This window comes from Urocitellus parryii, chromosome 1 (genome assembly GCF_045843805.1).
Source record: "Urocitellus parryii isolate mUroPar1 chromosome 1, mUroPar1.hap1, whole genome shotgun sequence".
In the NCBI taxonomy this organism is placed as follows: domain Eukaryota; kingdom Metazoa; phylum Chordata; class Mammalia; order Rodentia; family Sciuridae; genus Urocitellus; species Urocitellus parryii.
In genome coordinates this window covers 52,093,609-52,107,573 of record NC_135531.1, presented here as the reverse complement: position 1 = coordinate 52,107,573, position 13,965 = coordinate 52,093,609, and the positions used below count along the sequence as shown (strand labels likewise).

The 13,965-nt window shown below is 37.2% G+C and overlaps 1 protein-coding gene across 1 annotated transcript in view; it reads right to left on the bottom strand.

Annotated features, from left to right (window-relative positions):
• Window positions 1-13,965, bottom strand: part of Nln (neurolysin) — a 101,595-nt gene that overhangs the window by 52,795 nt on the left and 34,835 nt on the right. Inside the window, exons 2-3 of the mRNA XM_077800350.1 lie at window positions 9,699-9,958; window positions 5,336-5,484 (exon numbers count right to left, since the gene is read on the bottom strand). Coding sequence (XP_077656476.1) covers window positions 5,336-5,484; window positions 9,699-9,958 — 409 coding nt within the window. The remainder of the gene's footprint in view (window positions 1-5,335; window positions 5,485-9,698; window positions 9,959-13,965) is intronic.

Here is a 13,965-nt window from a genome sequence, read left to right as displayed (position 1 = left end):
TGTTTTACTGTTATAATGTTGCTATGAACATTTGTCTAATTTTATCTATGAACACATATCGCTAGCCAGCCGGACTGGTGACCTGAGCTGGCTTCACAAGAGCAACTAAGAAAACAGCAAAGAAAGCACACAACACACAGAAATACCTTTTGCTTGCAGGAATCAGGGATGGCTCTCAACCGTAAAGGTCCATTGGAAAAGAGAGAGAAAGCACACCTGAAACCCTAATTATTGAGGGGAAGACACTTGAGAAAGTTCCACCCAAATGAGGCAAGGGATTGGGTTTCAGCGGGGTGTAGTCCAGTGATGCCCACTCCCAGAGCTGTAATTCCTTGCCAAGCAAAGGTGAGGTCCACCTGCTTTGAAGCCAATTTCACATAACCGTTGCTCAAGGCTCAGTTCCTCGTGCTCAGCTCCTGTTTATGGAGACCCCCAAGAATCACACACAAAAGTACCTCTAGGTAAATATTGAGGCAGAGGTGGGGAGATTACAATAGGCTGTAGAGAATTTAAGATCAGCTTTATAATACTAAGGTTTTCTCCAAATTAGTTATTGCAATTTTTAACTAATTACATTTGTCCTAGCAGCGAATGAACATTCCCACTGATCAACATCCACAAAACACTTTGGCATTGTCAGACTTCTTAATTTTTGCCAATTTCATGAGTGAAAAATAGTAACTTATTGAGGTAATTTGCATTTCCCTGATTATTAATCAGGTTGAACATCTTTTCACACGTTTAATTGCCATTTGTGCTTCTCCTGAATTATCTCTTCATGTCATCTGTCCATCTTTCTACTGGGATGTCTCTAATTATAGTAGTTCTTTATATATTGTAGAATGATTTACTAGCGCAATGTTTCACAATATTTCTTTTTTTCAGTATTTGTCTTTTCATGTTATGATCAGAAGTTCTTTAATTTAAGGTAATCAAACATATTTGTCTTGTATGTCACAGTACTTCTCGTGTCTTATTCAAGAAATACATTCCTGCCCAAATATCATAAAAAATCCTATATAAACTTCTAAAAGCTTTAAACTTTAGAATTCTAAGATTTTTTTGGGGGGGAGGGGTGGTGAGTAACCAGGGATTGAACTAAGGGGCACTTGACCACTGAGCCCATCCCCAGCCCTATTTTGTATTTTAGTTAGAGGCAGGGTCCCACTGAGTTGTTTAACACCTTGCTTTTGCTGAGGCTAGCTTTGAGCTGGCGATCCTCCTGCCTCAGCCTCCCAAACTGCTGGGACTACAGTCATGCACTACCTTGCCTGGCTTAGAATTCTAAGATCTTAATGCATTAGGAATTCTTTTTCACTTTATCATAAGGAAGAGATCCAAGAGCTCATGTTCCAGCCCCAATTACTGAAGGCCTGTTTTCCAAACCTGCCACCATCTTGTTTCTTACTTTCATTCTATGAATATTTATTAAATCCATCCTTTGTATCAGGCTTTCTGCTTGAGGTTCAAAACAGAATCAAACAGAATTGGGTATAAAGGTGAAATCAGATAGCTCTATTGCTATACAGATGTGAGGTAGTATTACTAGTCATGCACTGGTGGGAAGGGGAGGAAGACCACAGCACACTGCTTAGTCTTGTGTTCCACTGCTGAGAGCCATTACCAAGTAGGAATGACGCATCATATCCTTGCCAGTGTACCCCATGTTAAATGGACTTGCCTTGAAAATTTGCTGCGACCTTGCTTGTGTGTTTGAGAAAGGTGACCCTGCTCAATCACCAGGGTGGATCCAGGATTAGGGTGTATTCCTGCAGGAAGTATCCCTGTCCTTGGGTTTAGGACGTGACAATAGGAGTTTTAGGGAAGTTAGAGGTTGAAGATTATGGCTGCTGGGATTAGGGTGTTCCTGCTGCTTGTTCCCATTGAGTTCTCTGTGAGATTAAAATGGGATTTGGAAAAAAGCCTCGTGGAGTAGGATTTGGGGACGGGCATATTGAGAATTGCCCCTGAACGTGTGTGGAGGCTGGTGTGAGATCCGGAATAAAGAATTGCTGTTTGAACCTACAAAGCTGTGTGGTGGCTCGTGATTCTGTGCCAAGCCGAGACATTGGCATTTGGCATTCCACTATGATTTCTTATATCCACTGAGTCAACAAGTTACTTATTTTGAAAGTTTTAAATCATGACTACAAATTAATTGATACTCCCCAGATTGTGATGTAGTATCCCTTAAATCTGGGCACATCACAGTGACTGGTCTTCTGTGCTAGCTTTCCATTGCTATGTCAAAATTTAATCAGCTTATGAGTAGGTAAAATTTATTCTGACCTGTAGTTTCAGAGGTTTCAGTCCATGGTTGCTTGGTTCTATTGTTTTTCTGGGCCTGTGGCAAAGCAGTTTATCATGGTGAAGAGTGCAGTAAATATATTCACCCCATGGTATCTGGGAGGTAAAGAGGGAGAACGGAAGGGACTACGATACTAATATTCCATTCAAGGGCATGCCCCCGATGACCTAACTTCATTCCATGAGGCCGCATTTCTTAAAGGCTCTACTACTTCTCAATATTGCCACAGGCTCGGGACGAAGCTTTCAACATATGAGACTTTGGAGGACATTCAAGATCCAAACTATAGCATCATCTAATATAACATGCAGTATATGGCAGAAGTGAAGCTATGTAACTCCCAAGACAGGTCAAAGCAGTTCCTATGTGGTTTCCTGGCACACTGGTGTTGGGGCCCTGATTCTCAAGTACAGAAGTCCTTCTACCCTAATGCAGTCATGTGGAAGGAAGCCCCAATTAACCCACATACACAGATTACTTGAGTATGTCCCCATGTAATGGACTGAACTTTGTCCTTTCAAAATTAATTTGTTGAAGCCCTAACCCCCAGTGACTCTCTTTGGAGATGGGCTTTTGGGAGGTAATTTAGGTTAAATGAGGTCAAAGGGTGGGTTCTAATTTGAAAAGACTGGTGAAATTATAACAAGAAGAGCAGATACTCATCCCCACACCCCAAGCATGTACTGAGGAAAGGCTGTGAGCACACAGTGGAAAGGGGCAGTCAGAGAGTTCTCATAAAAACCTGATTATCTGGCATTTCTTATCTCAAGACTTCTGGCCTTTAGAACTGTGAAAAAAAAAACTAATTTCTGTTGTTTAAGTCACTCAGTCTATGGTACTTTGTTACAACAGCCCCAGCTGATCAAGCTACCCAGAGACTACACAAAGAAAAAGATCCTTGATCAGCTCCTTCCTGTCCACTTCAAAACTAGCCATCAATATCAGAAACTACATATGTGACCCCAAATCAGAACTGCTCAAATGATTCCTTCCTGTATTTCTGATCCACAGAAACTCTCAGAGAAAATAAAATGACTGCTTCTATTTCTGGCTGCTAAGTTTTGGGGTAACATGTATCTGTGGATGACGGGAATGTTCAGTGGGCAAGATTTGTACAAAAAACTGTGAAATGTGATTTCTGTTTATTAACACATTTCTGTTTATTAACCCTAAGTGAAGAACATAGCGCTAGAAAGAAAATATAGAGCTAGAAAGAAAATTAGATTATTTGGAAATGAAATAAAACTAGGAGAATAGAAAGGCCATCACTCATAATTATCCAATTTGGATAAGATTATATTTGATTATTATCTGTTTTGGTGGTATCTTGGGAACTCAGTATTATTTTAATAGAACATGCCTGAAGTTGCTGACTTCATATTAATTTAAGATCTGATTTATCCAGCTTAATGAAGGCTTTGTATAGTATATCATGTAACCATTATTTTGCTTACACTATTAGCACAGAAAAAGAAACAGATTATTTGGATTATATCTAAGTGTCCTTTAGGTACAAATGGGATGAGACTTACTGCTTATTAAAGTATCCAACCCTAGCAGAAACCTGATTATTCTACATTATAAAAAATATCACCTAAATAATTGCCTGTTAAGGAAGGTGTTTTAAAGTAAATAAATTCAAGTAATAACTTTCGCTGAAAAAGGAAACACAATAGTTAATATTTATTATTCTGATATAGCTTTCACAGAAACTTTAGAGGATTCTGAGAACATTCTGAGAATGTTCATCCAATAATCCACACGTAAGAGAGCAATTGCTCTGTTGGAAAGAGGAGAAATTATGGAACCAAATTTGAAATTGCTTTAAATCATTACAATAAAGTCCTGAAATGAACCAGCCCACCCCTTGATGAGCACACTGGTGTCTATCAGGTCACTAGGGTGTGCTAGTCTACTCTATATGTAGCATTTATCCCCAAATTCAGTGGGATCAGTTCCAAATATACACAAAATTTAAAAGTATGACAAGGAAATCTAAAGTAACAGGCTTCCATATCTAATATTTATAAAACTCAGAGAAGGTGGAATAGTAACAAAAAAATTATTCCAAATGAGAATTTAGAAGTCATGATATGGTAGTTAAACTGATCCAAGCAACTTAGCGAGACCCTGCCTCAGCAATAAAAGAAAATAAAATCATGGCATTTGCAGGGAAATGGATGGCATTGGAGAAGATAATGCTAAGTGAAGTTAGCCAATCCCAAAAAAACAAATGCTGAATGTTTTCTCTGATATAAAGTGACTGACTCATAGTGCGGTAGGGAGGAGGAGCATGGGAAGAATAGATGAACTCTAGATAGGGCAGAGGGGTAGGAGGGGGTTAGAGAGGGGGCAAGGATAGTGAAATGTGATGGACATCATTATCCAAAGTACATGTATGAAGACACAAATTGGTATGAATATACTTTATATAAAACCAGAGATATGAAAAATTGTGTTCTACATGTGTAATAAGAATTGTAATGCATTCTGCTGTCATTTATTTTAAAAAATCAATAAAAAATAAAAATTAAAATTAAAAAATGGGCTGGGAATGTGGTTCACTGGTTCACCTCTGGATTATTCCCTGGTACCAAAAAAGAAAAAAGAAAAAAAGGAAGGTTAATTGAAGGAAATTGGAAATTCTAGGGAGAAATTCTGAAATACAGTATTTTGAAAATTCAAAGGGGTTTTTACGTAGAACTATCAAGTTCATAATGATTAAAAAGCCTTAGACTTATAGCTGTGCACACTTCTACCCTTGGCCTCCAATTCTTAAGTCAATGGAATTAGCAATTCAATATAAACCTATATAACAATACATATTACTATGTAATGACCATTATTATAATCATTGGAAACAAAATCAAGGAAAATTCAAACACTATGTATCCTAGGTTAAAGGTTCTTACTTTCTTAATTTGTTTGTTCTTATTTTACTACTGAGCTACATCTCCAGCCCCCAGGTTCTTAATTTTTTTGTTGTAGGTTTTCTTCCCCTTTAAAGGAATTTATAACACCATTTACCTGTAAATGAACAATTCTCTTAAATATATCTTCTCTCATGCTCATCTCAATATCAAAACGAGAAAGTCTTTTGTCAGCTTCAGTACTTGCTGCCCGTACTTCTTTGTCAGAGGACACATGCTGAGGGAAGTCTAGCATGGTTCTTTCCACTGTTGATAGAGAAAAAACACTATGAATACACTGGACCTGCCAAATCAATATTAAAGCCAAATACCTCCTGCCTAGATTAATGATTATGCTGATGTAAGTCTTTCATTTTATAGTTTCTGCAAAGATTTCTAAGGCTGTCAAGAAACAACTAATGCAGGACTTGGCTGTTCCACTTGGCATCAACATGAACAGGAAGATGCACTGTGCACTTATCAAAATATTTTTAGGGTATAATTTATTAACTGGAAATGTATCAAGATAAAGCCATGTTTCCTATGCTGAGGCATCTTACGTTCCCTCCTTGGGAAGAGGGAACAGGATACATAAAAAGAGAACAATAGAGGACAGAACCTACTGGTTGTCAAAGGAATGGACACTAAATCAGAGGCAGCAGCTCTTGAAGGCTGGGCACTATATGCTACAGAGAAGGCTGGACCTTGGAGGAGGACCGGCTCAGGGTTGGAAAAGTAGAGACTGCAACCTGGGGTCTGGCAGAGACAAAGCATGTTCAAGAAACAAGCAGATCAATTTAGCAGGATGTGGTTTTCTCAAAATAGAACTTACCACTTTTTTTTTTCTTTACTATAGTCTTCTTAGAGAATCTAATCAAATTATGAACCTTATGCCAAATGTACACAGCACACAGCATATAAATATTAAAATACTCTTATAATTTTAGAGAATTCCCTGAAATCTAAACAGACGATAAGGCTGAAAACCATCAAGTAAGCAGCTAGATACTGGGAGATGTTCCTATTAAACAATGATAGTTTGGTGGAGCAGTTAGCATCATACGTTGAAATTGGTTGTTGGGATTATCATATATTTACATATTGACTTTAACTGGGAAAAACTCTGATTATGAATAAAATAATCAATACTATAGAACAAAACTGAGTAGGTTATAGTGATGTTTGTGGCTATGCTGTGACAATGAACACATTTTGATTATCTTCACTAATTTGCAGATGCTATGAAGAGGTAAAATTTACACATGTGATATAGATAGTAGAGCTATCCTTTACACACAAAGAAATAGTACAAACAAGGTGCCTCACTTGTATCTGTCTTCTTAGAACACTGTTAAAATAAAGCTGTTAAAAATACCTGCCAGAAATAACGAATAAATCCACAGTATATATTTTTAAAAATCAAACTGTGAAATTTTATTTTATTCATTTTTTTTTTTTTGGTACTGGGGATTGAACCCAGGGGCACTCAACCACTGAGCCACTTCCCCTGCTCTGTTTTGTATTTTATTTAGAGATGGAGTCTCACTGAGTTTCTTAGGACCTTACTAAGTGGCTAAGGCCAGCTTTGAACTCACAATCCTCCTCTCTCATCCTCTCAAGCAGCTGGGATAACAGGCATGTACCACCATACCACCAAGAAATAGTACAAACAAGCTGCTTCAATCATATCCCGTCCTCTTAAAACACTGTTACAAATAAAGCTATTAAAAATAACTGCCAGAAATATCAGAATAAATCCATAGTGTATATTTTTAAAAAATCAAACTATACAACTATGCAATCATATTTTAGGGTTTGGTTTATTTTTTTTTTTTTTTTTTTTTTTTTTTTTTTTTTTTTTTTTTTTTTTTTTTTTTTTAAGAGAGAATTTTAATATTTATTTTTCAGTTCTCGGCGGACACAACATCTTTGTTGGTATGTGGTGCTGAGGATCGAACCCGGGCCGCACGCATGCTAGGCCAGAGCGCTACCGCTTGAGCCACATCCCCAGCCCCTAGGGTTTGGTTTAATATGCAATTTTATGTCTGTTGGCTAAGGAAAAAATGGAACAGAAGACTTAACTTTTAAAACAGACAGCATTGGTTTAAGTGATACAGTTCACTAAATAGTTGCCACTTTGGTTTGCTTTTAAAAATTAGCTCAAAAAGATATTAAGAAGGAATCAAAATTGTCCAAGAACTTAATTGAGTAACATAAAATGTAGGAACCTAAAACCAGAAACATATTCTTAAACAAACAATAAAGCTGAAAACCATTTCCTTCCTTCCTTTGTCACAAAGACTTGGAACAAGACTTATGTTCTCCTTGCCAGACTATAAACAATGCAGATGCCCAGTCCCTGGCACTAGACTAATGAGATTTTAATGGCTACTGTGAGGTTAATGAACTCTCAGAAAATACATGGACAAGAAAAGGTTGTTTTTTTAAAAAAAGTCTACCCTCAAACTGAAAAATTCTGATAATTAATCCACAAGACTTTTTGTTTTCCCTGTTGGTTTTATACCAGTCAAATGCATTACTAGGCAGGCACACCATCCTGGCTACAAATGATTGAAGACTGTGGTAGGCACCTGGACCAATGATAACAACAAACCACATAAAGGCAGAAGACACACATGAAATTACCTGCTGGAAAAGCTCTGCTGAATAGGAACCAACTCCGTCCCTTTGACTTTGACTAAGAAGACCAAGCAGATCCTTTCATTCAGAAGTTTAAACTCAAGACTTATAAGATGTAGTGGCCATTACTGAGAGTGGAACAGTTGGTAGTGGTGGTAGATATGGAAACAAATGCAAGATAAGAGAAAATAGCCAAGACCTTATTACAGAGGGACACAGGGTAGAGAACTCTAGGTAATGAAGAGTTAGTAGGGGCAAAGAAATGATGAGGTCACTAGGACTGTGCTGGATTCTGAATCTTTATGATATCCACATCTGCAGCTGTTTTATATTCTCTTTTGACTCCTCAATAGACAGTCAAGTTGTTTCACATTATCCTACAAAATATGTCCAATTCTTAAAAGTAACCAAAGTGCACCTTCATTCCTTATAGCCTAAGGCTTTCATACATTATTAAAATAATATATGTTCAGTGCAGAGAAAAAATAAAGAAATGCATAAAGAAGAATGCTAAAATCAACAGTAAATCTCTCACCCAAAACATTAATCACTGTGATAGTTAATTTGACTTTATTTTTTGGCATCAGGGATTGATTTTATGTGTTATTTGATGATGTGACTTTTGATGAGACAAACATTTAATTGGTGAAGTTGAAAGTAGACTGCCCTCCAGAATGTGGGGAATCTTGTCCATTCTGTTGAGGGCCTGAACAGAACAAAAAGGATGGCTTCTCTAGCAAGGGAGAACTCTTCAGCAGACTGCCTCAGATTTCATCTACACAACTGGCTCTCCAGGGCCTTGGGCTTGCTGGTTCATTCTCCAAGTTTCAGACTTGCCACCCTCCCAAGTCATGTTGAGTCAATAACCTATAATAATCTCTCTTTCTATACACACATACACAAACACACACGCACACACACCCTACAAACACACACAGGAACACACATCCTATTGGTTCTGTTTCTCTGGACAATGCTCACTAATAAAACTATCATTAAATTTTACTTATTTCTCTTTTAATTTTCCTTCTGTGTGCTTTTCTCCTGTCTTTAAACATTGCTTCTAACTGTAATTGTAATTTCTACAGAAAGTTATAGAGGATGGATGGGTCATAATTTATATAGCCATCAAATTGTGACTATAAACCCAGAATTCTATTGGTTGACACTTTGGGGTTTTTTTGAGCTTTTGCTATAAAAGTGCCTATTTATACATTAATTTATACAAAAATTTTGTCTGTATTTGATTATTTTCTTAGAAAATAATTCCTAGCTGTGGCACTGCTGGGCTAGAGTATAAAATTCTTTTTCTTTCTTTCTTTTCCTTTGTTTTGGTACTGAGAATTGAACCTAGGGGAACTTTACCACTAAGCTACATTCCCAGACTTTTATATTTTTTATTTTGAGACAGGGTCTTGCTAAATTGCTAAGGCTGGCCTTAAGCTTACAATCCTCCTTGCCTCAGCCACTCCAGTTGCTTAGATTATAAGCATGTTCTACCACGGCTGGCTTAAGGTATGGAACTTAAAAGTTTTGATATTTATTGTCAAAATGGTGTCCAGAAAACAGTGTAATAAGAGTGCACAGTTTATAGCATTTTTGCCAATATAATAAAGTGTATAAATCTTAGGCAATTTAATTTTTGTTTGTTTTTTTAATTTTAAAATTTTATTATTTTGCGTTTTGTATATTTTCTTAGGCAATTTAATTCTAAGCAACCAACCATTATATACAACCCATCTCTCATAAAACTAGAAATCTGACTGCCAAAACTGAAAGCATAAAATGGTTTTAGATGTACACAAAAAGGAAATACAGATATGTTTGTTCATCCTACCCACCTATGTACTTCACTTCTACGTCCGCCAGCACCTGTAAACAGTTCTCATAAGTTACTTCTTCCACGTTGAGCATTCCAACAGCATCGTACACCTGTTTGGTCTGTACAATGAGTTCCTCAGTTCTTGTTTTAATTTGCTCTGGTGAAAGATCCCATCTTAAAACATTTCTGCCAGCTGCAGTATAGGAAGACACTGTCTGAAGGGAAGATGTCTCTTCTCTTCCTAATGTCATTCTGAGTAAAATCCTGGAACCACCAACTCTAAAAAGAATCAGAAAAAGAACAGAGATAAGTTATTTCAAATGTGTACTATAAAATTAAAGTTAAATCAGAGACATTTTTTAGAAAACAGATCACATTCTCTGAGATGAACATATGTACACAAAACTAAATGCTCTGGTGTTTTTATTTTTGCATAATTATAGTTTTAATGGAATTCACACTGTCCAGACACTGAATTGCTTATGCAATGAAATCATAGAAAAATAAAATTAGGTATTAAGGACATGATAACTGTCCTCTATAAATTAAGCTAAGTCTTATCTTTGCTAATTTCTACCTACTATGTATATAGACTCAAAAAAATTTTGCAGGTTTAGCAAGTAATCATTTGAGAAATTCTGTTTTTTATACTGAATGCCAAAATTTTCTCAAAATTTTACATAAATAATTATTTGAATTTACATTATTTATGTAATTAATTATTAATTTACATTAATAATAATTTGAATTTATTTGTGGAAAATAATCTCTGGTATAGCTATTAATTATAAAAGAAAAATCTATTATTAAGAATAATGATACTTTAAAACACTATAATATTAACATTAAACAACAATAATAATATTGGTGCTGTGAGTTTATCTTTCTCACCACCCCCTTTCTCTCCATTACCCATGCAATCCCGGCTTACTTCAGAGCTTATAAATACAAAAATAAAAATATAAGTGTGTATTTAGGTACTGTTTGAAATGCTTTTCAGGTAGGTTCTACTCAGTCACTCAGTCCTTCAACAGCCTCATGAGTTTTATACTGTAGTTATTCTTGTTTTACTGAAGAGAAAATTAAAATAGTCGTCAACCTAAGACCACACAGCTAGTGAGTGGTAGGGTGGGAGCAAGGATTAAAACCGGACCGTACAGATCTGGAACCCACACTCTTAATTATCATACTAAATTTCATTCCTCCTATCTTGTAAGATGTAAAAACAACTTTATGGGGGTAAGAAGAGCATTATTCCCTTTCTAACAGATGAGGCAGTTGAGACTCAGAGAAGCTAAGTAACTTTTTAAAGGTCATTTGTCCAAAGACTATTTCTGAATATGTACTATACGTTGTCACTGTGACAAGCACTGAAGATAAAATGACAAACTGACTGAGACGCTGCTACTTTAATTCAGCAGAAGAGACAAATGGATAAATATGCTCTTTTGAGATAAGTGCTATGATGGGGTAAGTAGAGGGAACTCTGAAAAGTCACAGCAGGAATCCATTCTGGTCTTGGGATGGGGAGAGGGTGTTAAGGAAGATTTTCTAGAAGGAGCAATGAATGAGATCTGAACACTGTGTAGGAATGATCCAAAGGGCAAAGGCTGTAGGAGACAGAAGGCTGAAAAGGTAAATAGGGGTTAGCAAATGAGGAGCTTTAGGAATCACTGAATCATTTATCCTTGTTTTCTGATTTTGGTTTGTTTTTATTTTCTTGCAGTGCTGGGGACTGAACCCAGGACTTCACACATGCTAGGCAAGCAGTCTAGCACTGAGCTACATTCCCAGCTAAATCTCCAGCCTTTTCTTATTCTGAAAGCCAGGACTGGGACAGGAGAGCCATTTCAAGGTTTTAATCAGGTGAGAGATAATAATAAGGTTTGCCTTTTAGAGAAGTAATTCGAATTATAATGAACTAAAAGATGTGTAAAAGGTCATTCCAGAGAAAACTTGTCAATGTATTTGGGGCATATGATTAAGGGATACTAAACTAGGAAATAGGGGGAACTGGAGTAATTAAAAAGATATTCAGAAGGCAGAGTAAATATGACTTGGTAAACATCCATTATGGATGTAAGTGGGCAGAGAGAGAGAGTAAAGGATAATGTCCAGGCTTCTGTCCAGCTTAATGGATGGGCTGGTGGTACTGCTTACTGGTATAGGGAACACAGAAGGAAGAGGCAGATTTTCTTTTTCTTTCTTTTTTGGCACTAGGAATTAAATCCAGGTTGCTTAACTACTGATGCACATCCCCAGCCCTTTTTAAAATGTTTTATTTTGAGACAGGGTCTTGCTAAGTCTTTAGGGCCTTGCTAAATTCCTGCGGTTGGTTTCGAACTTGCAATCCTCCTACCTCAGCCTTCCAAGTCACTGGGACTAAAGGAAGAGGTGCCTTTAAAGGGGAAAAAGGATAAAATCAGTTTTGAATATGAAAAGTCCCAAGTGTTTATAGCCCGTGTAAATGGAATTCACTAATGGTATATGGTAATTGTACCTACGGAGGTGGTTGAACAGACCCGAGGGAACTGGCAGAAGGAGAAGAGAAAAACATCTGGGGTCTTAGTATAATCAGTGAGGCAGGCAGAAGGGAGACTGGTTAAGATGGGTTCTAGGAAGTTGTGAAAAGGAAGTAGTGAAGAAAGGGAGGACATACACTCAGCACCTGGCACTGTGCAGGTGGGAGGAGGACCCCATTCTCAGTGGAAGACAGCAACAGGGAAGTCCCTGGTGACTCTGGTCAGAGCATCATCAGTAGAGTGGCAGGAACACAAGTCAGATTACCACTGAGGACTGGGAAGGTGGCAAGAGCTGAAGAGTGGTCGTAAGCAATAATCTCCAGATGTGGCTGTGAAAATAAGGAGCGCTAAAGCAGCACAGCTGGAAGGGGCTGGAGGCACAAAAGGAGGGTGTCTTTCCTGTCTTAAAACAGGAAATACTGTCTTCAGCTGTCTCTTTTATGTGAAATATTACTGGTTGATGCTTGAAGACTATTTTCTCACTATGTTTTCATCTCTTCAATCATCAGTTGAGTTATATACTAACTAAGGATGAAGTTAGGTACTAACTAAGGATGTATTAACTAATTAAATGTGTGAAAAATAGGGATCTGTTGTTTCTGGGATGGATAAAAAGTTTTAGAAATACTTTTAAAAATGTATTTACTGGGGCTGGGGTTGTGGCTCAGAAGTAGAGCACTCACCTAGCATGCATGAGGCATTGGGTTCGATCCCCAGCACCATATAAAAATAAAATAAAGGTATTGTGTTCACCTACAACTGAAAAATAATGTTAAAAAAATTTTTTTGGGGGGGGACTGGGATTGGGGCTCAGCGGTAGAGTGCTCGCCTCGCACGGGCAGGACCCGGGTTCGATCCTCAGCACCACATAAAAATAAAGGCATTGTGTTGTGTCCATCTACACCTAAAAAATAAACATTAAAAAATTTTTTAAATGTAGTTACAAAAAGTCAATTAAAAAAATTGCCATTATATCTGGGTGCAGTGGCACATGCCTGTAATACTAGCAGTTTGGGAGGCTGAGATAGGAGGATCATGAGTTGAAAGCCAGCCTCAGCAACGAGGTGCTAAGCAACTCAGTGAGACCCTGTCTCTAGATAAAATACAAAACAGGGTTGGGGATATGGCTCAGTGGTCAAGTGCCCCTGAGTTCAATCCCTGGTACCAAAAAACCAAACAAACAACAATAACAACAACAAAACAAACAAACAAAAAGCCCTTTGCCGTTGTAAAAAACTGGGAAAAACTCATGAAGACTCAGAAGGCTTCTCAACTCAGGTTACTTCTGTGCACCTTTAAAATTCTTGTTCTACACTTAAGAAATTGAACCTGGAAATTAAGGATGATGCATTTTAGGTGTAGTTTTTGCAAGGACAGTGAAATGTCAATTCAAGTCATGCATATGTAACAAAAAGACCTTGGTCTCAGATCAAAACATCCAGGAACATACACTTGTGTTTTAATTTTGAATATAATATTTAAGGAAATTATTTTTTCTATTATTCTACTTAAAACCATTTTTTCAACTAATTATTAAAAGATATATGGAGAGCCAAGATTCCCACAGAGGCAGGAAGAAATGGGATATAAAAATAGGCAGAGTCAGGCATGGTGGCATATGCCTATAATCCTAGAGACTTGGGAGGTTGAAGCAGGAGGATCATAAGTTTGAGGTAAGCCTGGACAATTTAGATACTGTCTCAAAAAAAATGAAAAGAACTAGATGTGTAGCTCCGTGGTAAAGTACCTCAGTGTCACAAAAAA